The sequence below is a fragment of the Hemiscyllium ocellatum genome, chromosome 30 (assembly GCF_020745735.1).
Source record: "Hemiscyllium ocellatum isolate sHemOce1 chromosome 30, sHemOce1.pat.X.cur, whole genome shotgun sequence".
Taxonomy (NCBI): domain Eukaryota; kingdom Metazoa; phylum Chordata; class Chondrichthyes; order Orectolobiformes; family Hemiscylliidae; genus Hemiscyllium; species Hemiscyllium ocellatum.
In genome coordinates this window covers 51,969,923-51,997,534 of record NC_083430.1, presented here as the reverse complement: position 1 = coordinate 51,997,534, position 27,612 = coordinate 51,969,923, and the positions used below count along the sequence as shown (strand labels likewise).

At 45.1% G+C, this 27,612-nt stretch overlaps 1 protein-coding gene across 11 annotated transcripts in view; it reads left to right on the top strand.

Annotated features, from left to right (window-relative positions):
• yrk (Yes-related kinase) overlaps positions 1 to 27,612 on the top strand; it is a 302,153-nt gene that overhangs the window by 234,412 nt on the left and 40,129 nt on the right. For all 11 annotated transcript variants that reach the window (XM_060847433.1, XM_060847429.1, XM_060847432.1 and 8 more), the window contains 4 exons: positions 14,481 to 14,580; positions 23,532 to 23,630; positions 23,884 to 23,987; positions 26,001 to 26,150. In XM_060847433.1, coding sequence (XP_060703416.1) covers positions 14,481 to 14,580; positions 23,532 to 23,630; positions 23,884 to 23,987; positions 26,001 to 26,150 — 453 coding nt within the window. The remainder of the gene's footprint in view (positions 1 to 14,480; positions 14,581 to 23,531; positions 23,631 to 23,883; positions 23,988 to 26,000; positions 26,151 to 27,612) is intronic.

The window sequence follows — 27,612 nt, the reverse complement described above, 5'->3', positions numbered from 1 at the left end:
CGTCAGGTCCACACCCCCCACCAACCCAACCTCCACTCCTGGCACCTTCCGCTGCAACCGCAGGAAATGTAAAACCTGCGCCCACACCTCCTCCCTCACTTCCCTCCAAGGCCCCAAGGGATCCTTCCATATCCGCCACAAGTTCACCTGTACCTCCACACACATCATCTATTGCATCCGCTGCACCCGATGTGGCCTCCTCTACATTGGGGAGACGGGCCGCTTACTTGCGGAACGCTTCAGAGAACACCTCCGGGACGCCCGGACCAACCAACCCAACCACCCCGTGGCTCAACACTTCAACTCCCCCTCCCACTCCACCGAGGACATGCAGGTCCTTGGACTCCTCCACCGGCAAAACATAACAACACGACGGTTGGAGGAAGAGCGCCTCATCTTCCGCCTGGGAACCCTCCAACCACAAGGGATGAACTCAGATTTCTCCAGTTTCCTCATTTCCCCTCCCCCCACCTTGTCTCAGTCGGTTCCCTCAACTCAGCACCGCCCTCCTAACCTGCAATCTTCTTCCTAACCTCTCCGCCCCCACCCCACTCCGGCCTATCACCCTCACCTTGACCTCCTTCCACCTATCACATCTCCATCACCCCTCCCCCAAGTCCCTCCTCCCTACCTTTTATCTTAGCCTGCCTGGCACCCTCTCCTCATTCCTGATGAAGGGCTTATGCCCGAAACGTCAAATTTCCTGTTCCTTGGATGCTGCCTGACCTGCTGTGCTTTAACCAGCAACACATTTTCAAAAGGGAAATCTCTAACCCAACCAGACACAAATTCCATAGATCTGACCCCTTGAACCTCCAGGGATGGGGTTAAGGGGGAGGTGTGGGCAGGAGGCTGACTGTTTGGCACAGCTCAGTCTGATTTAAGATGCCAAGGTCTCCACTCTGCAGTGTTCATATTTCCTCATGGGTGCATCCCACACTCACAGGGCAGAGAGAGAACAGAGAGAGAGAGAGAGAACACAGTGCATAGAACAGTGCAGCACAGGAACAGGACCTGCAGCCCATGATGTTGTGCCAAACATGACACCAAATCAAACTAATCCCTTCTGCCTACCCTTGGTCCATATCCCTCCATTGGTGCATATTCTTGTGCTTATCTGAAAGTCCCTTAAATGCTCCAATTGTATCTCCTTCCACCACCACTCCAACAGCATGTTCCAGTCTCTTACCACTCTCTATGTAAAAAACTTGCCACTCACAACTCCTTTGACCTTTCCCCCTCTCTCCTTAAATGCATGACCCCTCATATTAGACATTTCAACTCTGGGAAACACATTCTGACAATCTATGCATCTCATAATGTTATAGACTTCTATCCAACCTCCTCTCAACCTCCGCCACTCCATAGAAAACGCCCCACGTTTTTCTAGCACCTCCTTATAGCTCATACTCTCTAATCCAGGCAGCGTTCTGGTAAACCTCTTCTGTACCCTCTCCAAAGCCTCCATATCCTGCCTGTAATATGATGACCAGAATTCAACACAATACACTACGTGTGGCCTAACCAAAGTTTTATAAAGCTACACGTGACATCCTGACTCTTGTATTCAATTCCCTGACCAAGGAGCTAGGGTGAAAGCTTTAAGCTGGAACGAACAGAGTTGTTATCTCTGGTTTGTTACCCATGCCACATGTTAACGAGGCGAGGATTGGGGAGAGAGAGTGGTTGAACACGTGGCTACAGGGATGGTGCAGGCGGGAGAGATTGACACCCGGATAATTGGGGCTCATTCTGGGGTAGGTGGGACCTCTACAAACAGGATGGTCTACACCTGAACCAGAGGGGTACCAATATCCTGACAGGGAAGTTTGCTAATGCTCTTCGGGTGGGTTTAAACTAATTCAGCAAGGGGATGGAAATCTGAATTTTGGCTCCTGTGTACAGGAGGTTGAGAGTAACGGGGTCATAAATAAAGTTTCAAGGTCGCAAGAGGGCATTGGCAAGGAGGAAGGTGGTTTGAAGTGTGTTTACTTCAATGCCTGGAGCATTGGGTAGGTGAACTTGCAGCATGGGTTGGTACCTGGAACTTTGATGTTGTGGCCATTTTGGAGACATGGATAGAGCAGGGACAGGAATAGGTGTTGCAGGTTCTGGGATTGAGATGGTTCAGTAAGAACAGGGAAGGTGGTGAAATGAGGGGGAGGTGTGGCATTGTTAGCCAAGGACAGTATTACTGCAGCAGAAAGGACGTTTGATGAGAACTTTTCTACTGAGGTAGTATGGGCTGAGATTAGAAAAAAGAAAGGAGAGGTCACCCTGTTGGGAGTTTTCTATAGGCCTTCAAAAAATTCCAGAGATATAGGGGAAAGGATAGCAATGATGATTCTGGATAGAAGGGAGAGTAACAGGGTAGTTGTTAGGAGGGGCTTTAACTTTCCACATATTGACTGGAAAAGCTATAGTTCCAGTACTTTAGATGGGTCAGTTTTTGTCCAATATGTGCAGGAGGGTTTCCTGACACAGTATGTAGACAGGCCAACAAGGGGCAAGGCCACATTGGATTTGGTACTGGGTGATGAACCCAGACAGGTGTTAGATTTGGAGGTGGGTGAGCGCTTTGGTAATTGTGACCATAATTCGGTTACCTTTACTTTAGCGATGGAAGGAATAGGAATATATCGCAAGGCAAGAGCTATAGCTGGGGGAAAGACAATTACGATGTGATCAGGCAAGATTTAGGATGCATAGGATGGGGAAGGAAACTGCAGGGAATGAGCACAATTGAAATGTGGAGCTTTTTCAATGAACAGTTACTGCGTGTCCTTGATAAGTATGTCACTGTCAGGCAGGGAGGAAGTTGTCGAGCGAGGGAACAGTGGTTTGCTAAGGAAATTGAATCTCTTGCCAAGAGGAAGAAGAAGGCTTATGTTAGGATGAGATGTGAAGCCTCAGTTAGAGCAGATGAGAGTTACAAGGTAGCCAGGAAAGACCTAAAGAGAGAGCTAAGAAGAGCCAGGAGGGGACATGAGAAGTTGTTGGTGGACAGGATCAAGGAGAACCTGAAAGCTTTCTTTATATGGAAATAGAAGAATGACCAGAGTAAGATTAGGGCCAGTCAAGGACAGTAGTGGGAAGTTGTGCATGGAGTATGAGAAGATAGGAGAGGCACTAAATGAACTAAAAGACAATGTTGTTGATGAGAATACTGAGATACATTAGACTAGACGGGATTGAGGTTCATAAGGAGGAGCTGTTAGTAATTCTGGAAAGTGTGAAAGTAGATTAGTTCCCTGGAGCCGGATGGAATTTATTCTAGGATTCTCTGGGAAGCTAGGGAAGAGATTGCCAAGCCTTTGGGTTTTATCTTTACAACATCATTGTTTACAGGAATAGTGCCAGAAGACAGAACGTTAGCAAATGTTGTCCCCTTGTTCAAAAAGGGGAGTAGAGATAACCCTAATAATTGTAGACCAATGAGCCTTACTTTGGTTGTGGGTAAAGTGTTGGAAAAGGTTATAAGAGATAGGCTTTTTAATCATCTCAAAAGGAATAAGTTGATTAGGGATAGTCAACATGGTTTTGTGAAGGGCAGGTTGTGCCTCACAAACCTTATTGAGTTCTTTGAGAAGGTGACTAAACAGGTAGATGAGGGTAAGGCAGTTGATGTGGTATATATGGATTTCAGTAAAGCATTTGATAAGGTTCCCAACAGTAGGCTATTGCAGAAAATACAGAGGGCATGGGATTGAGGGTGATTTAGTGGTTTGGATCAGAAATTGGCTAGTTGTAAAAAGACAGAGGGTGATGGTTGATGGGAGATGTTTATCCTGGAGTTCAGTTACTACTGGTGTACCGCAAGGATCAATTTGGGGGCCACTGCTGTTTGTCATCTTTATAAATGACCTGGATGAGGGCATAGAAGGATGCGTTAGTAAATTTGTGGATGACAGTATGGTCAGTGCAGTTGTAGATAGTGCAGAAGGGTGTTGCAGGTGACAGAGGGACATAGACAAGCTGCAGAGCTGGGCTGAGAGGTGGCAAATGGAGGTTAATGCGGAAAAGTATGAGGTAATTCACTTTGGAAGGAGTAACAGGAATGCAGAGAACTGGACCAATGGTAAGGTTCTTGGTAGTGTAGATGAGCAGAGAGATCTCTGTGTCCATGTACATAGATCCCTGAAAGTTGCCATCCAGGTTGATAGGGTTCTTAAGAAGGCACACAGTGTGTTAGCTTTTATTGGAAGAGGGATTAAGTTTCAGAACCATGAGGTCATGCTGCAGCTGTACAAACTCTGGTGTGGCCGCACTTGGAGTATTGTGTACCGTTCTGGTCACCATGTTATAGGAAGGAAATGGAAGCTCTGGAAAGGGTTCAGAGGAGATTTACCAGGATGTTGCCTGGTATAGAGGGAAGGTCTTAGGAGGAAAGGCTGAGGAACTTGAGGCTGTTTTCGTTAGAGAGAAGAAGGTTGAGAGGTGACTTCATAGAGTCATATATGATAGTCAGAGGGTTAGGTAGGGTGGACAGTGAGAGTCTTTTTCCTCGGATGGTGATGGCTAACACGAGAGGATGTAGCTTTAAATTGAGGAGTGATGGATATAGGACAGATGTCAGAGGTAGTTTCTTTACTCAGAGAATAGTAAGGGTATGGAACTCTCTGCTTGCAACAATAGTAAACTCGCCAACTTTAAGGACAATTAAATGGTCTCTGGATGAACATATGGGTGATAATGGAATAGTGTGGGTTAGATGGGCTTCAAATTGGTTTTGCAGGTTAGCACAACATCAGGGGCCGAAGGACCTGTACTGTGCTGTAATGTTCTACGTTTTATTTTTTATAAAGGCAAGCATGCCATATGCCTTCTTTACCACCCTATCTACTTGTGTGGCCACTTTCAGGGAGCTATGGGCTTGAAGCCCAAGATCCCGCTGTACATCAATGTTGTTCAGGATCCTGCCATTCACTGTATACTTTTACTTAACATTTGATCTCCCAAAGTGCAGCACCTCACACTTAGCTGGATTAAACTCCATCTGTCATTTCTTTGCCCATATCTACAACTGATCTATATCCCATTACATCCTTTGACAACCTTCTAACTATCCACAGCTCCCCTGATCTTTGTATCATCTGCAAACTTACTAACCCACCCAGCTACATTTCCATCCAAGTCATTTATGTACATCACAAATGTAGAGGTCCCAGTACAGGTCCCTGTGAAACACTAGTAGTCATAGACCCCCAACCTGAAATACACCCCTCCACCACCACCCTCTGCCTTCCATGGACAAGCCAATTCTAATCCATCCAAATCACTGGATCCCATGCATCTTAATATTCTGGATGAGCCTACCATGAGGGACTTTGTCGAAAGCCTTACTAAAATCCATGTAATCAACATCCACTACTCTACCCTCATCGATTCCCTTTGTCACCTCCTTGAAAAGGTCAATCAAGTTGGTAAGACATGACCTGCCCTGCACAAGGCCACGCGAACTGTTCCTAATTAGGTCATGCTTTTCCAAGTAGCAGGTGATCTTTCTCTTGAGTTGGCATCTAAAATTGGCAGCTTGGATTATGTTTATAGCTCTCGGGTGGTAAGTACACTTCCTTCAAGCAAGGAACATTTACCAGACCAAATGTGCCTCAATGCTGATGGAGTAATGTGGAGTTGGAAGCTGTGGGATTAACTACACTACAGGCTTCGTCAGAGCCTGCCAGCAGAGTCTGGGATGAATGGACACACAGCAGAAATGCTGCCCTGTTTCCCTGCATTCTTAATTCCCACTCCCCTTCGGAAAACATATTTATTATCCCTCTGACCTTGAAGATCTACCACTCCAATTGCAACATTTCTCCCTTCTCACGTCTCGAACATATTTTTCACATGTGCTGGTTCAAAGGAATTGAATCAACTCTAACCTGAATATCCTCTCGTCCTCTTTATGACCTTCTGTCCGTTATTGATGATATCACCTTGTTCCAACTGCATTTACCTGGAATTGTTCTCACTTTCAACTTTACTCCCTTCCCCATCCAACCCTAAACAGAGCGATATCTCACCCTGAGCCACATTGTCAGCTGTGGAGGAGCTCTCCTGTATCTCCCTCCCTTTCACTCATTGCCAGGCCCATCTTCCTGACATCAACTGCAGCTTGAAATGTGTTGCTGGTTAAAGCGCAGCAGGTCAGGCAGCATCCAAGGAAAAGGAAATTCGACGTTTCGGGCAAAAGCCCTTCATCAGGAATTCCTGATGAAGGACTTTTGCCCGAAACGTGGAAGACTCCTGATGAAGGGCTTTTGCCCGAAACGTCAAATTTCCTGTTCCTTGGATGCTGCCTGACCTGCTGCGCTCTAACCAGCAACACACTTTCAGCTGTGATCTCCAGCATCTGCAGACCTCACTTTTTAATCAACTGCAGCTTCTATAGGTGTACATAGGTCACCCAGCCCAATCACAACTCCATCCCAGCTCCATCCCAACTCCATCCCAGCTCCATCCCAGCTCCATTCCAACTCCATCCCTGCTCCATCGCAGCTCCATCCCAGTTCTATCCCAGCTTTATCCAAGCTCTATCCCAGCTCTATCCCAGCCCCATCCCAGCTCTATACCAGCTCTATCCCAGCTCCATCCCAGTTCCATCCCAGCTCTATTCCAGATCCATCCCAACTCTATCCCAGCTCCATCCCAGCTCTATCTGAGATCCATCCCAACTCTCTCCCAGCTCCATCCCAACTCCATCCCTGCTCCATCCCAGCTCTATTCCAGATCCATCCCAACTCTATCCCAGCTCCATCCCAGCTCTATTCCAGATCCATCCCAACTCTATCCCAGCTCCATCTCAGCTCTATCCCAGCTCCATTCCAGCTCTATCCCACCCCCATCCCAGCTCCATCCCAGCTCTATCCCAGCCCCATCCCAGCTCTATCCCAGCTCTATCCCAGCTCCATCCCAGCTTCATTCCAGTTCCATCCCAGTCTATCCCCGCTCTATCCCAGCTGTATTCCTGCTCCCCTCATGTTTTCAGTTTTTTCTGACACATGTGGTTGATTCTTAATGTCAGTTATATTTCCAGCTGAATGTAACTGATCACCCACGTTGCTGTGGGTCTGGGGTCACATGTTGACCACACCAGGTAAGGACATTCCCTAACAACTGACAATGGATTCATGGTCATCATTAGACTCTTAATTACTGATTTTTTTACTGAATTCAAATTCCATCATGGCAGGATTTGAACTCAGGTCACTGAGATCAATAGCGTTGCAATAAAATCACTGGGTCACCACGTCCCTATTAATCCCAGTCCGACTGCTCAAAGGGCAAGAGAATTTCACCAGCTTAAGACCCTCAGAGAAACAGATTTCCCTCATCTCTGCCATTCCTGGGGGAACTCTTAGTTATAAACTGCCTCATTCCAAACTCCACCATGATTCCCATTGCTGACAATCCCTTCCTGATCCAGCTCTATACAGCTTTTAATCTTAGAACTCATCTGGTTGGCCATGTTTTTGATAGTTCTGTCCGCGAATCAGTGTTTATTTTGTTGTGGATTGATATGCCCCAGAACTTGGGTGTTGGGTAGGAAGTTCTCCAGCTCCTTCTTCAGGGACAGGCAATAAATACCAACCCCACATCTCCCGAATGATTGAATGAACATCCCTCTGTGTCCCGATTTCATTTCAGTGGACCAGTTGCTCTTTTGTAGTTAGGCTGTTACCCCCACTTGCACTCAGCATTCTGAGTTTCAACAGTGGAAGAGTTTACTTGTTTTGTTTCGAAAAACAATGAAATTATTGCAGAATGTATTGTCTCTGCGTAAAGGGAAATAATCAAGTGGCCTCCTCCATGCAGCAGCTTGGGCACATTCTGGAGGGGTGTCTCTGAGCGAAACAAGCCTGAGCTCCTGAAAGAAAGGAAACTGTCCGGAGACAGGAAGGAGCGAAAGGCCCAGAGCCTAAAGCAGGATTCCAGCTCCCTCTCCATTCCATGCTCAGGCCCATCTCACTCAATTTAAAGATTCACGCTCTACAAAAGTTGTAAAGTTGTTCACAGTGGAATGGTAAAGTGAGGGCGATCTGATCTTCCCAACAGAATTGGGACAGTGATGGGCTGGCTTCTGTTCTGTCTCTTCCATCACTTTCTGTTTATTTGATAAATGGAAGGGGGTGGGGGGGTGTTGGTAAGAGGGTTAACTCCTGTTTATTCAGTTGCTTAGCTTTATCCTGTCGAAACAGATTTGCAAGCTTTCAAATCCTGGCTGTTGAGTACAGTGGAATGGTCCAAATACTGACAGTTTGCAACAAAATTAATGTCCCTCTGTTTAAAATATGCAGAGATAGCGTTTAAACTGCATTTAAATATTAAGCCCCCAGAACTGTAATTATTGCAGTTACTGAATGACTGGGAACAGCACAATCTAAAGCAATGTGCTTGTTTATATTTCCACTGTGCCCCAAAGCTCTGTGATTTCAAATGCTGTTTCAACAATTATCAGTTCAAGAGAAGCCTTGCAACTTTTCAGGGTTAGAAAAATTACAGAAGCAAAGGATGTTGCCAGGGTTGGAGTATATGAGCTACAGGGAGAGGCTGAACAGGCTGGGGCTGTTTTCCCTGAAGCGTCGGAGGCTGAGAGGTGACCTTATAGAAGTTGATAAAATCATGAGGGCCATGGATAGGATAAATAGTCCAAGTCTTTTCTCTGGGGTGAACTAGAGGGGCATAGGTTTAGGGTGAGAGGGGAAACATTTAAAAGAGATCTGAGGGGCAACTTTTTCACACAGAGGGTGGTGTGTGTATGGAATGAGCTGCCAGAGGATGTGTTGGAGGCTGGTACAATTGCAACATTTAAAAAGCATCTGGATGGGTATATGAATAGGAAGGGTTTGGAGGGATATGGGCCGGGTGCTGGCAAATGGGACGAAGTCAATTTAAGATATCTGGTCAGCACAGAGAAGTTGTCTGTTTCCGTGCTGTATGATTCTATGACTGACAGATTCAGATGATGGAGAGTATTTAACATCATAAATAGCAAGCTGAGTGGAGTTGCTGTGTTGCCTAGTGAATCTAAATTACAAAAAACAAAGAGTTACAGTCGGCCACCCAGTCCTTTAAGCCTGCAATTCAATAAGATTTTGGCTGACCTTAAGCTCACCTCTACATTCCTGCATCTCCCAATAAACTTTTGTTTTCTTGGTAATCAAGAATCTACCTATCTCTGACTTAAAAATTCTGAAAGATTTGAGAAGGAAATTGCAACCCTCTGAGAGAGGGAATGTTTCCTCCTTTCGATTTGAAATGGGCTCTCAGTTATTTTTAAACCATGACTCTGGTTCTAGACTCTCCCACACGAGGAAACGTTCTGCCCACTCTCACTCAGTCCAGCCCCCTCAGGATCGTCTTTGTTACCATGGGAACAGCACCCCCTGTGAGTTCCCCTCCAAGGCAATCACCATCCTCCCCATTCTGACTTGGAAATACATTGCCATTCCTTCACTGTCGCTGGGTCAGAATCCCGGGATTCCCCTTCTAAGGTCATTGTGGGTCTAACCGACAGCATAAAGCTTACAGCAGTTTGAAAAGTCAGCTCACCACCACCTTCTCAACTAGGGACGGGCAATAAATGCTGGGCCCACCAGTGACACCATGTCCCACAAATGAGCTTTAAAAAGTTGTCAACTCTGACTGTTCTAAACCCCTGAGGGTGCAGCCCTTTCCTGTCCAGCCTTCCCACTCAGTCCAATAAACCTTCTCTGAGCAATGCATTAACATCCCTCTGTCAGGACAGTGACCAGTGTTGTACAGAGTATTCCAGAATGTGAGGATATCTTGAAGTAAAGGGAAGTTACCAAAACAAAATAACAATAAAACCACCCATTTGGTTTTTAAAAATGGTGCATTGTGACAACATCATGACATTCACCCAGAAACCTCTCACAAACCAAAGCGCATTTGCCAAATCTCGATTTTCTGAAACTTTATTAATCATTCTTTAGCCAAAGATCAGAGTAGTACGAATGTGTGAAAAGCTGCAGTCAAACAGGAAGAACCAACTTGTACATTTTGGGTGTGAATTTTTTCAGAGACACTTCCCCGTACTCGCAATATCTTGCTGCAAGGACACAATTAGTGCTTGTGAACCTCACTTCCTGTGACATTTTCCCAATCAGTTTAGGTTTGTCTGCTGTTCTGCCTGTACTCAGAGAGTCTGGGCACAAGCACCAAGATTGTTATTGTGTGGGTGGCTGCTGACCTGTCCCACCGTCAATCCAAAACCAGACGGTGAAAACGACAGGTCTCTGAGGATCACTCAGCAACTCCGTCAGCCCCCGAGCAACTGGAGAGACATTGCAGCAGCTCGTTCTGACCTTCAACCTGCATCTGCCATTTATTATGGATTATGGCTGATCATCTGCCATTTAATATGAGCCGAGAGGGTGGTGCTGGAAAAGCACAGCAGGTCAGGCACCATCCAAGCAGTAGGAGAATTGATGCTTCAGGTATCAGCCCTTCACCTTATGCCTGAAACGTCGATTCTCCTGCTCCTCAGATAGCATATCAAGTGTCATTAGATTAGATTAGATTAGACTTACAGTGTGGAAACAGGCCCTTCGGCCCAACAAGTCCACACCGACCCGCCGAAGCGTAACCCACCCATACCCCTACATTTACCCCTTACCTAACACTACGGGCAATTTAGCTTGGCCAATTCACCTGACCCGCACATCTTTGTGACTGTGGGAGGAAACCGGAGCACCCGGAGGAAACCCACGCAGACACGGGGAGAACGTGCAAACTCCACACAGTCAGTTGCCTGAGTCGGGAATTGAACCCGGGTCTACAGGCGCTGTGAGGCAGCAGTGCTAACCATTGTGCCACCGTGCAGCCTGACCTGCTGTGCTTTTCCAGCACCACACTCTCGACTCTGATCTCCAGCATCTGCAGTCCTCACTTTCTCTTGCCATTCAATATGGATCATGGTTGATCGTCTAACTCCACCCCGTGTTCCTGCTTTCTCCCCAAACTCTTTGATCCCTTGACCTTTAGTTCTCCTCAGAATTATAACCAACCCCTTCTTAAAACACTCAAAGTTTCGACCTAGACTGCTTTCTGTGACAGAGAACTGCACAGGCCCCCGATCCCTGGATGAAGAAGCTTATTGTGTTTCATCCTGGCCTCAACTCCACTGTCCTGCCCACTCTCCAAAACTCTTCAACCCATTACTCATTAAAAATCTGCATGGCTCCTCCTAAAATGTATTCACCGTCCCAGCATCCACCACACTCTGAGGGAGTGAACTCCACACATTCATGACTCTTTGAGTGAAATGATTCCTCCTCATCTCTCATTTAAATGTTACCCCGAGTCTAAAGCTACAGCCTCTCATTCTAGATTGTCCCACATGAAGAAAGCATCCTCTCTATGTCTACTTTGGCAATGCCCTTTAGCATCTTATTTACCTCAATTCGACCTCCTGTTATTCTTCGACACCCCCCTTGACAGTATCACTTGCCTTTCCTATGTCAGTTCTGCCTTTCCAGGAACCAAGCTGATAAACTGTTGCTGCCGCTGTCATATCCATCAGACTTCATGATGGTGATGACAAAAATCCCCAAGTTTTCCCAACCAACCCAGATTTAAACAAAACGACAAGCGAATATCTCAGACAGGATAAAGGAGGCAACTTGTACTCGGAGACAGAGGGTGTGGGTGAGATCCTAAATGAGTACTTAGTAACAGTATTCATCCAGAGGAAGGATGTAGAGGACAATGAGATTTGTGTGGAGCATGCTAATACGCTCGGGCATTTTGAGATCAAGAAAGAAGTGGCGTTGGATCTCTTGAAGAGCATTAAGTTGGATAAGGCCCCAGGCCCTGATGGTATCTACCCCAGGTTATGAGAGAGAGAGGCAAGAGAGGAGATTGCAGAGGCCTTGACCAAGATCACTGTATCCTCGTTAGCCCCGGAGAGGTCCCAGAGGACTGGCAAGGAGCTTGTGTTGTTCTTCTGTTCAAGACGGGAAATAGGGATAATCCAGGAAACGATAGGCTGGTGAGAGTCACATCAGTGTTTGGAAAGCTATTGGAGAGAATGCTTAGGGATAGGATTTACGCATATTTGGAAAAGCATGACCTAATTAGGGACAGTCAGCATGGTCTTGTGCAGGACAGGTCATGTCTTACTAACTTGATTGGATTTTTTGAGGACGTGATGTAGCTAATTGATGAGGGTAGCGCAGTAGATGTTGTCTCCATGAAGTTTAGTAAGACTTTCGACAAGGTCCCTTATAGTAGGCTCATGCAGAAGATCCATGATGACTTGGTCACACGGATTCAGAATTGGCTAGCCCATATAAGGCAGAGGGTGGTGGTGAAAGGGTGTATTTCAGGCTGAAGGTCAATGACTAGTGGTGTTCCACAGAGATTCATACTGGGACCTCAGTGTTTGTGATATATATAAATGACTTGGAACGAAATGTAAATGGACAGGTGAGTAAATTTGCAGATGATGCAAAGATTGGTGGAGTTGTGTCACTCTCTGTCTGTCTCTCTGTATATCTGTCCCTCTCTGTGTATGAGTGTCTCTCTCTCTCTCTCTGTGTCTCTCTTCCTCTCTGTCTCTTTCTCTCCCTTTCTCTCTCTCTCCGTGTGTGTGTCTCTCTGTCTCTCTCTCTGTCTTTTCTCTGTAACCTGTCTACTCCTATTATATCTTCAGCTTTAGATTTCCTCAAATTCTGTTGGTGAGAATCTAAGTCTGATCTATATCTTGTGAATCATCGAAGGATTTTCAATATGTCTGAGTTGTTTGCCTAACTCCTGTTAGTGATGCACCTGATTCAACATCCACCCACTGTTCACGTGGAGAACTCCCCTCCCCACCCCCCACCACAGAGAGCTGAGCACTATCTGGTGATGCCAACATTAACGTATCTGTAGGATGTTGTTCATTTGGTAAACAATCCAATGTGCTTCAAAGTGATGTTCTGAATACCAAGTACTTGGCCATAATGAGCAACTAATCAGAAGGAAAAGAGGTAATGAGGTTTAGGGAAGCAAGTCCGGAGCTCAGGACTCAGGTGACTAATGGCATAGCAGTTAACGATGGAATTGGGAGATAGTCACGAGGTGATGGAATTCGGGGAACACAGAGACCTCAGTGCAGGAGGCGATCACCTCAGGAAGGACATACTGGCACTGGAACGTGTCCAGCAGAGATTCACACGGATGATCCCTGGAATGGTTGGTCTAACATATGAGGAACGGCTGAGGATCCTGGGATTGTATTCATTGGAGTTTAGAAGATTAAGGGGAGACTTAATAGAGACGTACAAGATAATACATGGCTTGGAAAGGGTGGATGCTAGGAAATTGTTTTTGTTAGGCGAGGAGACTAGGACCCGTGGACACAGCCTTAAAATTAGAGGGGGTCAATTCAGAACAGAAATGCGGAGACATTTCTTCAGCCAGAGAGTGGTGGGCCTGTGGAATTCATTGCCGCAGAGTGCAGTGGAGGCCGGGACACTAAATGTCTTCAAGGCAGAGATTGATAGATTCTTGTTATCTCGTGGAATTAAGGGCTACGGGGAGAATGCGGGTAAGTGGAGTTGAAATGTCCATCAGCTGCAAATGTGTTGCTGGTCAAAGCACAGCAGGTCAGGCAGCATCCCTGAGATGCTGCCTGACCTGCTGTGCTTTGACCAGCAACACATTTGCAGCTGTGATCTCCAGCATCTGCAGACCTCATTTTTTACTTGAAATGTCCATCAGCCATGATTGAATGGCGGAGTGGACTCGATGGGCCGAATGGCCTTACTTCCACTCCTATGTCTTATGGTCTAAAACCTGAGTGAACAACAAGAAAATCAAGTCTATTTAGTGAAGGGATTTGTGAGAATTTAATCCCACAGAGAGTCACCATACTCAGTGGGATTGGTTTACTGAGATTGTCTTGGGGATGGATCAAGGGTGTGTATTCATTCCAGTTTAAAAGAATGAAGGATGATCCCATTGAAATTTCCAATCTTCTTGCAGAGTGTGACAGGGTGGTTTAGAAAGGAAGATTCTCCCTAACACTGGGGTCTAGAGTGAGGGACAGTCTCAGGGTAAAGGGCAGACATTTCACGAGGAAGATGAGGAGGAATTTATTCACTCACAATGGTGAACTCTCTCCCTCAGAGGTCTGTAGGTTTCGGGACAACATGAGGGTGGTATAGCAACATGGCACTGAGGGGATCACCAGCCATGATCTAGAGTGGCAGAGCTAGCTCGATGGGCTGAATGGCCAACTCCTACTCCTATGTTGTTGTGATCAAGATCTCCCAGCAGCCACTAATGATTGACTCTGGGAAAGAGCTCCCCATTGTTGAATGTCAATTCATTGATGAAGGAAGTACTTTGTGCATGTGAGACATGAGAGAGAATGTGGAAGGGGGGAATGTGTAATGAAAACTTGAGCAATTGTTTGTCCTCTGCCATTTTGTGTCTCTTCATTATATTTTGTGTTTGGGTTATGACAGGTGGCGTGACCCTGTTTATTGCACTGTACGATTATGATGCCAGGACTGAGGATGACCTCACCTTCAAGAAAGGGGAAAAATTCCACATTATCAACAGCTCGTAAGTACAATCAGAGACACAGTGAGTTGCTGAGGGTGACTGGAAACCAGAGCAAACAACTCAGGCCTGTGCATTGTTCATACTGGCAAGGCACAAGCCAATGGTCTGACGGTAACACCATTTTCTGTTACTGGCGGAGAGGGGTTTGTCAATGAGGCTGTTACCTGCTGACACACCATTCACCCAGAGACAGCAGCACTGGGTCGTTTAATCCCTGCATGACAGTTGGTGCAATTTGTGTTCAATAATAAATCTGGAATTCAAAGTCTAATGATGACTGTGAAACCATTCTTGTTTGTCAGGGGAAAAACATATTTGATTACCTGATGTTCTTTAGGGTAAGAAATGTGTTGTTCTTGTCTAGTTTGGGTCAATTTGGAAGTGATATGGTGGTTAGCATGCTGCCTCACACTGCTGAGGACCTGGGTTCGATTCCAGCCTTAGGCGACTGTCTGTGTGGAGTTTGCACATTGTGTGTATGGGGGGGTTTCCTCTGGGTGCTCTAGTTTTCTCCCACAGTGCAAGGATGTGCAGGTTAGGGTGGCCTGGCCATTGGAAATTGCCTGTAGTGTCTGGGGATTTGCAGGGTTACAGGGATTGTGTGGTCTGGGTGGGATGCTCTTTAATGGGCTGAATGAACTGCTTCCCCAGTGCAGGGATTCTATATGTGTCTTCAGATCCACAGTAACGTGGTTGACTCTTAATTAGGGTTGGGCACTAATTACTGAGCCAGTCCACAGCCTGTGAATGAATTAAAAGCAGACCCTTATCGATAGGATTAGCTGGTGTTTTTGGCATTAACGCAGGCCAGGCGATTGGCAGCTGCACGATCCGAGATTTGATTCCACATCTTGTGTTTGGGTTTGGGTTTGAGGAGAGAGCAGGAGGAAGGTCTGAATCTGTAGTGTTATGTTTTGCGATTTTTTTTAAAACAAAGACATTCTGCCGGATTCCAATATTGTTGCTTTTTCTCTCGTTTTCAGTAGAGTTTGGAATGGCAGCCCTGTGCATTTTACTGTAACTGATTAAAGTGGAGTTTCATGGTTAATTGAATCTCAATTCCAGACAATTTCAGCAGCTCAAACACAAAAACAAGATTCACAATGATATTGTTTTTCACAAGGTCTGCATGTGGATTCTGACACCTTGAGAGCAGCCCAGGAACAGGCAGACAGGGGGAGGGAGTAGCAACCACATGTGCTAGGCTGCTTCAGCCTCCAAATTCTTTGAAGTAATCTTCTCTTCTGGTTTTCACATAGAATCCACATTCTAAATAATGATGATAGCTTTTAGTTCACTAATTATTGAAATCTTCAGCACTGCATAATATAGCAAATGAAACATGGTCTTTTGCTGCCCCCTTGTGGCTTCACTCGATTTCTTTCACTGATGGAATACAGCCAGCTGACAGCACAGAGTTTGCTGGGATATGTGAGCAGTGCAAATTATTGATATGAAAGTCAATCAGAATCTTGTGACAGGAGAAGAGGAACATGCTAAGTATTGCATATTGTTCCAAGTTGCTGCTAGTTTTGTAATAAAGGCATATAGTTTCATTCTGGACTTGAAACATTAATTCTGTTTCTCTGTCTAAAGATGCTGCCGGATCTGCAGTGTTTCTCCAGCACTTTTTGTTTCTACTTTGTCCTCAACCTCACTCCTGAAATTTTTGTTTTTGAACATTAGAGACAATCACCACATCTCTGTCAGAAGAAAGTGACCCTTTATTCTGAAATTCCTCTCTTTGTTGTCATTTCCTTTTTCGTTTCACTCTGTACCTTCTGTCCTCCTCTAAGCTTCCTAAAGTATCACTTACTTTCAGATTGTCATGAGCTGTATTTTTCTGTTATATCACCCAGGGTACTCTGGATTTGTTAGTGCGACTCTCGCTCATTGTGGGGACATGTCTACACTGTACCCCTCGAGTCTCACTTTTCGAAGTCTTACACTGGCCTGACTTTACTTCAAGTAGCTGTGGCCTATTCACTTTTACTTGGTCATCTCTCAGCAATGTGAAGATCACCTTTCATGAGTTTAGAACTGTCATTCCTGCTCTATCCTGGTCCTTTCCAACCCAATGCTCAATGTCAGTGTTATGATCACTATCTCCAAAATGGTTACTGACTGCCAGCTCACCCACCTGCCCAGCTTTATTTCCTAAACTCTGGAATCACAGGAGTTATTTTCAATGTATTTCTGTGCCCATAGTGCTAAACTGCTCACCTGTGGAAATCTTCCTGATTAACTCATGTTGGTGAAATCACACCTTAACTTTCCTTAATCCCAGTCAGTGTAACACAAGTTTGTGAAGTTTATCTTTTAATCTAAACCTCAGAGTCAAGCTGCCAATCTGGTATATTCACCCTGCACTGTCTGTGCCCAGAACTCCCCTCAATTACTGTCTGACTTTCTATTGGGTAGCAGATTTGTCATGTTCCTCACTGTTTAATTCTGTCACTTTGCCATGTTTACGCCCTCCCTCCTGGAATTATGGATCTAAGACCAACTGCCATCTAACATCTCAAAGGACAAGGGCAGCAGTTACATGGGAACACCACCTCCTGCATTCCTCTCCAAGTCACTCACCATCTTGACATGGAAATATATCGCCATATCAACATTGCTGGGTCAAAATCCAGGAATTCCCTGCCTAGCAACCTACAGGCACACGGACCGCATTAGATTAAATGATTAGATTAGATTCCCCACAGTGTGGAAACAGGCCCTTCGGCCCAACAAGTCCACTCTGACCCTCTGAAGAGTAACCCACCCAGACCTATTTCCCTACATTTTCCTCTGACTAATGCACCTAACACTATGGGCAATTTAGCATGGCCATTTCACCTGACCTGCACATCTTAAGATTGTGTGAGGAAACCGGAGCACCCAGAGGAAACCTACGCAGACACGGGGAGAATGTGAAAACCCCACACAGATAGTCGTCTGAGGCTGGAATCGAACCCAGGCCCCTGTGCTGTGAGGCAGCAGTGCTAACCACTGTGCCACCATACCAAGAAGTTCAAGGAGGCAGCTCACCAACACCTTCTTCACACAGGACAAGGCAGGGGAGATAAAGGTGAACTGTTTCCACTGGCTGGGGATTCCAGACCTAGGGCAAAATCTGAGAATCAGGGCCAGACTGTTCAGGAGATGTTAGGGAGCACTTCGACACACACAAGATGGGAGAGGTTTGAAACTCTCTTCCAGAAACGGCAGTGAATGTTAGATCAATTTTTATTTTTAATTCTGAAATAGATACATTTTTGTCAAACAAAAGTATGAAACAAAATGAACCAAAGGCAGGGATATAGATAACGTCATAGCTAAACCTTGATCTAATTGAATGGTGGAACAGATTCAAGGGGCTGAATGGACTACTCCTGTTCCTATGTTCTGTGGGCAGGCAATAAATGCTGGAACAGCCCACAATAGATTCATCCCCTGAATGATTTTTTTAAAATTACCAGCTCGAAACAGTTAACCACCTCCAAGGAATTATTATTGAGTGTTATTTGTAATTAGTTTGTTACTTAGTGCCCCTTATATAACCACTGAGATAATTCCCAGAGTGGGCAGCAGATGGCAGCACTGTCCCAATCAGCCTGGAAGTTGAGAGTTGAACCATCGACCTTGACTAAGTGGGCTAACCAGCAGAACCTCACAACATTCAAAACCTCCCAAACAGAGTTTGCTTGAAAAGACGCGATTTTATGGTCGGTGAACTCTTGACGAGTCAAACTCAGATAACACAAAGAGGGGCATGGATAGGGTGAATAGGCAAGGTCTTTTCCCCAGGGCAAGGGAGTCCAAAACTAGAGGGCATGGGTTTAAGGTGATGGGAGAAAGATTTAAAAGGGACCTAAGAGCAACTTTTTCACGTAGAGAGTGCTACGTGTATGGAATGAGCTGCCAGAGGAAGTGGTGGAGGCTGGTACAATTACAACATTTAAAAGGCATCTGGATGTTTATATGAATAGGAAGAGTTTAGCGGGATATGGGCCAAATGGGTCTGGATTAATTTAGGAAATCTGATTGGCATAGATGAGTCTGTTTCCGTGCTGGATGACTCTAAGTGGACTTGTGTGAAGGTTATCATCTATTCCCATTTGAAGGTTAGAAAACACAAAACCAGGGAAAATGATTAATAATTCACACAATTAGCCAAAATTCCACGTTGATTTATCTCGGTTAGCCAAATTTTTGTTTGCAACTGACAAGCAAAATAATGTTGAATTCCTTCCTAAAAGGAAGATTTCTGAGGCTCAAACAAATCTGCTTCTTCTGCCAAGAGTCATATACTCACTCTGACCAAACCAAACATGCTCACATGTCAGCCATTCACTGGAATGGAATGGTTTGTTTTCTGTGGGAACGTCAGACCAACTGGGCATGGATCCACTGGAATTCAGATCAGTAGGAGGCAACTTGATTGAAATGTATAAGATCCTGGCGTCTTGCTGGGGTGTGAAGTAATTCCCTAAAGGCTGGTATCCTGTTACCAAGTCTCCCTTTATTTACATACAGAGTGCACTGGACACTGATCCACTCCTTCAGAACCAGCTCTCAGAGTGAGCAGAACCTCTGACATTCTTGTTTGTATCTGTCAGCCAGGGCTCCCTGATTGGACCAGATTAACAGCCCCAATCGGAGAACTCAGAATCTCTGAGGTCCACCAGGCTGATCTCGTTGCCATTAGTTACAGGTGTGTGGAGAAAATAGTTCCTGCTGTGGGAGAAGCTGGAGCCAAGGTCACTATTTAAAAATATGGAGTGGTCCATTTAAAATAGAGATGAGGGAGCATTTTAATTCTCACAGAGGGTTAGAATAGAATCCCTACAGTGGAGAAAGAGACTGTTTGACCAATCAAAGAGCATCCCATCCAGATGCAGTTCCCCAACCTCTCCCTGCGTTTGAATGGGATTAAGGCAGAGTTGGTCAAATAACTGATGAGGGAATGGAAAGCTATGTAGAGTGGGCAGGAATGTAGATTAAGCCCATCAGCCTTGATCTGATTGGATGGCTGAGCCAACGCAAGGAGCCAAGTGGAGTATTCCTGCTCCTAACTGACATGTATCTTCATAATTCCTTAACGAAGCAAGATACAAAGCCTATGAGTTGAGAAAGCTGTGAGGAAGTTAAAGGTGTTGTTGCTCAGGGAGAATGTGAGGCTAATGTCCTATCCAGTGAGGAAACTAAAGGTGTTGTTGATTAGATTAGATTCCCTACAGTGCAGGAACAGGCCCTTCACCCCAACACAATCCTCCGAAGAGTAACCCACCCAGACCCATTTCCCTCTGACTAATGCACCTAACACTACAGGTAATATAGCATGGCCAATTCACCTGACCTGTACATCTTTGGACTGTGGGAGGAAACGGGAGCAAACCCACGCAGACACGGGGAGAATGTGCAAACTCCACATAGACAGTCGCCCAAGGCTGGAATTAAACCTGGGACCCTGGTGCTGTGAGGCAGCAGTGCTAACCACTGAGCCACAGTGCCACTTCCCTGTTGTTGCTCAGGGAGAAAGTAAGGCTAACGTCCTGTCCAGTGAGGAAGAGGAAGGGAAGGTCTGCTATCCCCCAACAGAGACAACAAAGTGACTGAATCTGTAATATGGGGGTATCATGTTGACTATGTTTGTTCGTGTTGATTTAATTTATTGTGGACATGTGTACCTGAGTACAGTGAAAAGCTATGTTTTGCGAGCACAAGGGGCAGATCATAGCAAACAAGGACATACAGGTGATAGGGTATTTAGACAGACCGAGGTATACAGGGTTACAGCTGCATAGGAGGTGCACAGCGTGAGATCAACATTCGATTTGAAATTAGAAAGGTCCATCCATCAGTTTAATAACAGTGGGGAAGAAGCTGGTCCTGAACCAGCTGGTACATGTGTCCAGGCGTCTGTATCTCCTGCCTGATGGAAGTGGTTGGAGGAGGTCATTACCCGAGTGAGAGCTTTAGGCAGCTTTTCCACAGCACTGTGAGGTGTAGGTGGAGTACATGGACAGGAAGTTGGCTTTCATAGAAACATAGAAGATAGGAACAGGAGGAGGCCATTCGTCTCTTCGAGCCCGCTCCATCGTTCATCACAAACATGGCTGATAGTCCAACTCAATAGCCTCATCCTGGTCTCATGATGGCCTGGGCTGTGTTTGAGATAACAGGTTACATGGAGACTCAGCCTCCTGGGCTTGTGTGAAGATTGACTTACCCTATATTTGAAGGTTGCTTCCTTGGAATGTCACTCATCAAAGGTTTACTGTAATAGTTGAAAACAGAAATCCGGCCGGATCCATCTCTTCTGAAAGGGAAATGCAGTCACCTTTACATTGCACTTCTTATATCCTCAGGACATGACAGACTGCTTCACAGCCGATGAGTTATTTTGGAAATGCCGTGCGTGGTACAGAGAGTGGCGAACTGATCTCACAGGAAGCTTCCGCACTGAGCAAAGAGATAAAAAATCGTTAATCTTGGAAAATATTTCCACTAAGACGTGGGAGAAGTCTTTTCTTGCCCATGAATAGGACAGTGCTTTCGAAACCTTTTGAAATACATTCTTACTGAACATCAGCTTTAATCCTGGACTCCACACTGTCACTCGCTGTACAATAATCTGCTCTACCAAATTTCCGCTTCTTCAAATTAGGATACCTGTCAGTACAAACAGGATAAATTACTGCGTATGCTGGGAATCAGAAACAAAAACAGCCATTGCTGGAAAAGCTCAGCAGGTCTGGCAGCATCTGTGGAGAGAAAGCAGAGTTAACATTTTGGTTCCAGTGACCCTTCCTCAGTAGAAATACAGAGGGTGGGTGAGGAGTTTCGGGGGGAGCAGGGCTCTGGTCAATGATGCAGGGCTGGCCAGATGAAGATTTGACGATTTCATCACCACACCCCAACTCTTCATGCCTGATCCAGAGTGATCCCGAGTAAAGACACGTTTCCTGAAATACAGGAAGGGAACCAAAGGATGGAGCTTCACGACGTTGAACTAGAAAGACACACACAACAATGTCACAGCTGACATCAGTCCACTGATTGTGACTGGTCCTCTGCTGCTATGAGGAGGGGAGGTGATGTCCTAGTGATATTATCAGTGGATTACCAATCCAGAGACCCGGGTAATGTTCTAATCCAGCCACAGCAGATGATGTAATTTGAATTCAATAAAAATCTGGAATTAAGACTGTTCAAAAATCATCGTCAGGAAAAGTCCATGTGGTTCACTCATGGCCCACATGTGACTCCAGACCCACACGGTGTCCATTCTGCAGTGCCCTGGGTATGTGATCTTATAAAGGTTACAGATTCAGGAATTATACGAACATTCGGCAAAGGAGGAGGCCATTTTAACCCATCGAATCGATGCTGTAAGGGTTAAAATTCAGTCTGTACTCTTTTCCAGCTCTTGCACTATCGCTGTACAGTCACACCCTGCACGTGCATTTCCAAGTGCTTTATTAGAATGTTCTCAAGATTTCTGATTCTTCAATGACCCTCTCACTCCATGAGTCCCAGAACCCCATCACACTCAGGGTGAAAAAGATTTCCCTCTGATCCTTCCATCAAATACTTTATTCAACATTTATGTCCAATATGCTTTTTAAACTTGTAACGGGAGAAGCATTTCAAAGTGAACACTGGCTCACAATCTCTGCCCTGCTGAGTAGCCGAGTGTAGTATTTCCTGGACCCTGCTGTACTGGGGTCCCCGTGTAGAGCTGGCTGGAGAGGATTTTCCTCAGTAACCCAGGAACCTTCATGTGAACTGTCAGTTCAGAATAGATTTATCAGGATGTTGCTGGGAATGGAGGGTTTGAGTTATAAGGAGAGGCTGGATAGGCCAGGAATGTTTCCCCTGGAGTGTAGCAGGTTGAGAGGTTTATAAAATCATGAAGGGTGTGGGTAGGGTGACTGGCAGGTGTCTTTTCCCCAGGGCAGGGGATTTCAAAACTAGGGGGCATATTTTTAAGATGTGAGGAGAAAGACTTAAATGATATGAGGGGCAATTTATTTACATAGTGAGTGGTTCACGTGTGGAATGAACTCCCAGAGAAAGTGGTGGATGCAGGTACAGTTACAACTTTTAAAAGCCGTTAGGAAAAGTACACGAATAGGAAAGGTTTGGAGGAATGTGGACCAAGTGGGAATAGTTTAGTTTGGGAACATGGTTTGCATGGACTGGTTGGACCAAAGGGCCTGTTTCCATGCTGTATGACTCTATGACTAACTCTGCCTAACTCAGGTGTAATGAGCATGCTCTCTGATGTAACACTTCGCGGGGGACATTGTCCAGCCATTGGGCCTTAGAACGGGCAGTGCTTCTGGTTATTTTATTCCACAGCCAAAACCAGGTGATGCCAGATCCACTGCCCGGTAGAGTTTGGTTTCTGTTCTGAGCCAAGTTCCATGTTCCTTCTGAAGTCTCTGAGTGATCCTGCCAATCACTGAGCTTGTTTTAACTGGGTAACAGTTTAGTTCCATCATCCAGTCTAACAGTATTGGATAGGGCACTCCCACGTGAGCAGAACCCTGGACTGAACAGACGGGTGGCTTGTTATCTGTAATCCTGGGGAGGGGGTGTCTGCTTTGGGAATCTGTGGCCAAGGGGAGGGTTTGTAAAAGATCTCCATCTATTGACAAGAGTTTGGAATGAGATGCGGAGAAACTAATTTACTCAGAGAGTTGTTCGGATTTGGAATGTGCTGCCTGGGAGAGTGGTGGAGGCAGATTCCATCGGTGATTACAAAAGAGAGCTGAAGATGACATATTTAAAGGATGACGAAGATAGGGCTGGAGAGTGGGACTAGCTGGGTAGCTCTTGCAGGAGTCAGTATAGGCAAGATGGGTTGAATAGCCACCATCTGCACAGTAAGATTCTACTTCTGACAAAGAACCAGCAACACTAACTACGCTCTATTTACCTTATTTATTTTTCAGAGAAGGAGATTGGTGGGAGGCTCGATCGTTGACAACCGGGAGAACGGGATACGTCCCCAGTAATTATGTGGCTCCTGTCAACTCCATTCAAGCTGAAGAGTACGTTACTAAAATGACATTTTGACGTTTTACAAAACAACCACAGAAGCTGGCAATAAACATTTACAACTTCTATGCAGTTGGAAAGAACTTTGTCTTCGATTTAATTGCTACAATGAAATGGCTGCCACTTCTTTATCTGATAGTGGAAGTACTTCTGATCATACACTTAGCAATGAAAGTCACCTGCGCAGTAATAAATACTTGGGGAGCCCAGTATGAGGAGTATTTAATACTGTTGTTCTTTCTGCAGATGGTACTTTGGTAAGATGGGTCGGAAAGATGCTGAGCGCATGCTGCTGTGCCCTGGTAACCCTCGGGGCACCTTCCTGATACGGGAGAGTGAAACAACCAAAGGTAGGTCAAGCACGTCTCCAAGCCTGAGGAACTTGACAGGTCACCATCATCGGCACTGCACACCCCAAGGCTGCAACTCAGCTAGCCAACTCAAAACTAAAATACTGCAGATGCTGGAAGTCTGAAAAACGAATCAAGTGAGCAGGAGAGAGAAACCGAGCTAATGTTTCAGGTTTGAGCCCCCAGCGTGAGCCTAACCAGACGTTCACAATTGAAGACATTGGCCTGGCTTCCTCTCCCCAGAACACTGCCACACCTGCTGAGTGTTTCCAGCATTTCCCATTATTTCTGTCATCTTATGTCACTGAGGTCACCTTCCAAATGTATGTTTACATTGAATCCAACAAAGCAACTTGCAATTATGGAGCACCTTTCACATAATGAGTCATCCTAAGGTTCTCTAACCAGGGAGATGTCAAACAGTCTGTGATGTGGAACCGGGGGAAGGCAGTATTAGGGTAAATCATAGAGATAGGGAGGGAAGTCGATCTGGAGGACGTCATAGGGATAGGGATGGGAATGGTCTGGAGGAGGTTGTAGAGATAGGGAGGGGAGAAGCCGTGGAGAGATTTGCAAACAGGGTTGAGAATCAAGGTGTTGCTCAGCCAGGAGCCAGTGCAGGTCACTGAACAGCAGGGGAGTGATGGGTGAATGGCACCTTGATTGGGTGAAGACAAAGGCAGTGATATCGTCAATGAGCTCGCATTTGGAGAAAGTGGGAATCCATTGAAGAGAGGAGTATCTTTATTCTTTCACAGGATCTGGATAATGTCTCAAGGACATCAATAATGGCCATTCCTGCTCTACCTGTTACCCCACCCCCACCCTCCAGCCTGTCAGCATATGTTCACTCAGCCACTGGGACAGGGGTTCCATCCATTCACAATCCTCAGAGTAAAATCATTTCTCCTCATCTTGATCAAAGTGGCATTCCCCTTTACCTTTATACTGTGGGTCCCCACCACCAGGATCTAGACTCTCCAACCAAGGGACACATCTTACCTGCATCCTCCCTGTCTATAACTTTAAATGAAACAAAGAACTGTGGATGTTGGAGATCTGAAACAGAAATGGTAACTTTGTATTCACAAATGCTGCCAGACCTGCTGAGTTTTTCCAGCGATTTCTGGTTTGGTTTCCATCCCTTTATGTTTCAGTGAGATCATCCTCAATACTTGAAATTCTTAAGAATACAGGTCCAGTTTGCCCAATCTCTTTTCACAGGACACTCCCACTATCGTAGGAACATGTCTGGTGAACCTTTGTTGCATCAAAAAGAATGAGGTATTTTTAATCCAATTCTTAATGGGCATAAAGCAACAACACAAAAGCATGGCTTCAGTGCATTTGTAACATCTTTCTATATAAAGATGCAAAATAAATGCAGCTTGTTGCTCCTGTCCATATTTCAGTAATCTGAATTGGTAATCACACCCAAAGTGATCTAGTATTACTCAATCACCTAACAAGGGGCAGTGCTCTGAAAGCTTGTGACTTCAAATAACCCTGTTGGACAACCAGCTGGTGTTGTGTGACTTCTGACTGAGTAATACTCAGATTGGATTGAGGGAATTGTTCCTACCCGAGCCAAGAATCTTTGAACTCCCAATAGTTCCGGCTGCCTGAATTCAGATATGTTTCACTAAGATGGATACTTTGCACCTTAAAGAACTTGAGAAAGGGTGAGGAATGGAAAGGTGTTGGGTTGGAAATATACTCTGAATCTTGTGTATAGACAGCTCCCGGGCTGGGATGTTTGATCGGCGTGGATGGGTTGGACCAAAGGGTCTGTTTCCGTGCTGTACATCTCTATGACTCTAAGATAAAGAAATCACTGATGGCAATTGCACAAGTTCTGAGAGCACAGTATGTTGAATCTTTCCTGTCAGTTCTACTGGTCTAAGGTTTGTATAATAGACTGGCACCACAGTGAGGATATCATGCATTTACTAGTGGCAATGAATTAGACTATCTGAGCATATGTAATGACAAATTGCTTTCCTGTGTAACTAGGTGCCTACTCCTTATCTATTCGGGACTGGGATGAAGTGAAAGGAGATCATGTGAAACATTATAAAATTCGTAAACTCGATAATGGTGGGTATTACATCACAACAAGAGCCCAGTTTGACACTGTCCAGCAGCTGGTACATCACTATACAGGTATGTGCAGTATGTAAATGAATCGATGGTGAAAATACATGAAGCATTTGCACAGGACTGATAATTATTATCAAAAAAATAAGCTCAATGTTGGCCACTTATTAACTTGTACGGGAACGGTCCCTTCTAAAACTAAATTAAATTATTAATTAAATCTAAAATTTTAAATAAAATAGGTGTTTGAACCAAAAACACACTGACCAATATTTTCTCCATTTTAAAACTGATATTGTATTGGAAATATCTGTAAGGCTTGTGTCATTGAGTATTTGTAATTGAAAAATGCAGAAGTGCAATTTTTGTCCTGATATTCAACATCAAACTGAGAATATCTGGCTGGCAGTATTTCAATAACTGCATAATTATGTAGAGCTGATAAGTTTATACCGTGACTGAGAATTTGTGTTAGCTTCTTAAGTGTTTCCTGTCTAAAGAAGATTTGGTTGTCAATTTTCCACCTCATATGATCCTATACATACACAATTTCTGAGTAAACAGCATTTAGTTAAATGGATCTGCTCAAGGTGTTCAGAACAAAGTGACCTTTAGTCATTACCTGAGATTGTAGTGATATTTTCCTGTTCCAGTACCTGGGAGTAGGTTAATATGGTGAGTGCTTGAAATCAGGTCAAAGCATGAGACAGGTCTCCTTGAGAGAGATTACCAAATTTATGTCCATTCATTTAATTGGAAGGAAGGACAAGTAGGTTTTCCATTTGGGTCACCATTATTCCAACCCAATCCTACATTCAAATCTTTATTTTAGAGCCATAGAGATGTACAGCACGGAAACAGGCCCTTCGGTCCAACCCGTTCATGCAGATCAAACATCCCAACCCAATCTAGTCCCACCTGCCAGCACCCACCCATATCCCTCCACACCCTTCCTATTCATATACCCATCCAAATGCCTCTTAAATGTTGCAATTGTACCAGCCTCCACCACTTCCTTGGCAAATCATTCCATACACGTACCACCCTCTGCATGAAAAAGTTACCCCTTAGGTCTCTTTTAAATGTTTCCCCTCTCACCCTAAACCTATGCCCTCTAGTCTTGGACTTCCCCATCCCAGGGAAAAGACCTTGTCTATTTATTCGATATGTGCCCCTCATGATTTTATAAACCTCTATAAGGTCACCTCTCAGCCTCTTTCTGCAGTGAAAACAGCCCCAGCCTATTCAGCCTCTCCCTATAGCTCAAATCCTCCAACCCTGGCAACATCCTTATTAATCTTTTCAAAACCCTTTCAAGGTTCACAACATCCTTCATACAGGAGGGAGACCAGAATTGCATACAATATTTCAAAAGTGGCCTAACCAATGTCCTGTATGGCTGCAACATGACCTCCCAACTCCTGTACTCAATGCTCTGACCAATAAAGGAAAACATACCAAACACCTTCTTCACTATCCTATCTACCTGCGACTCTACTTTCAAGGAGCTATGAATCTGCACTCCAAG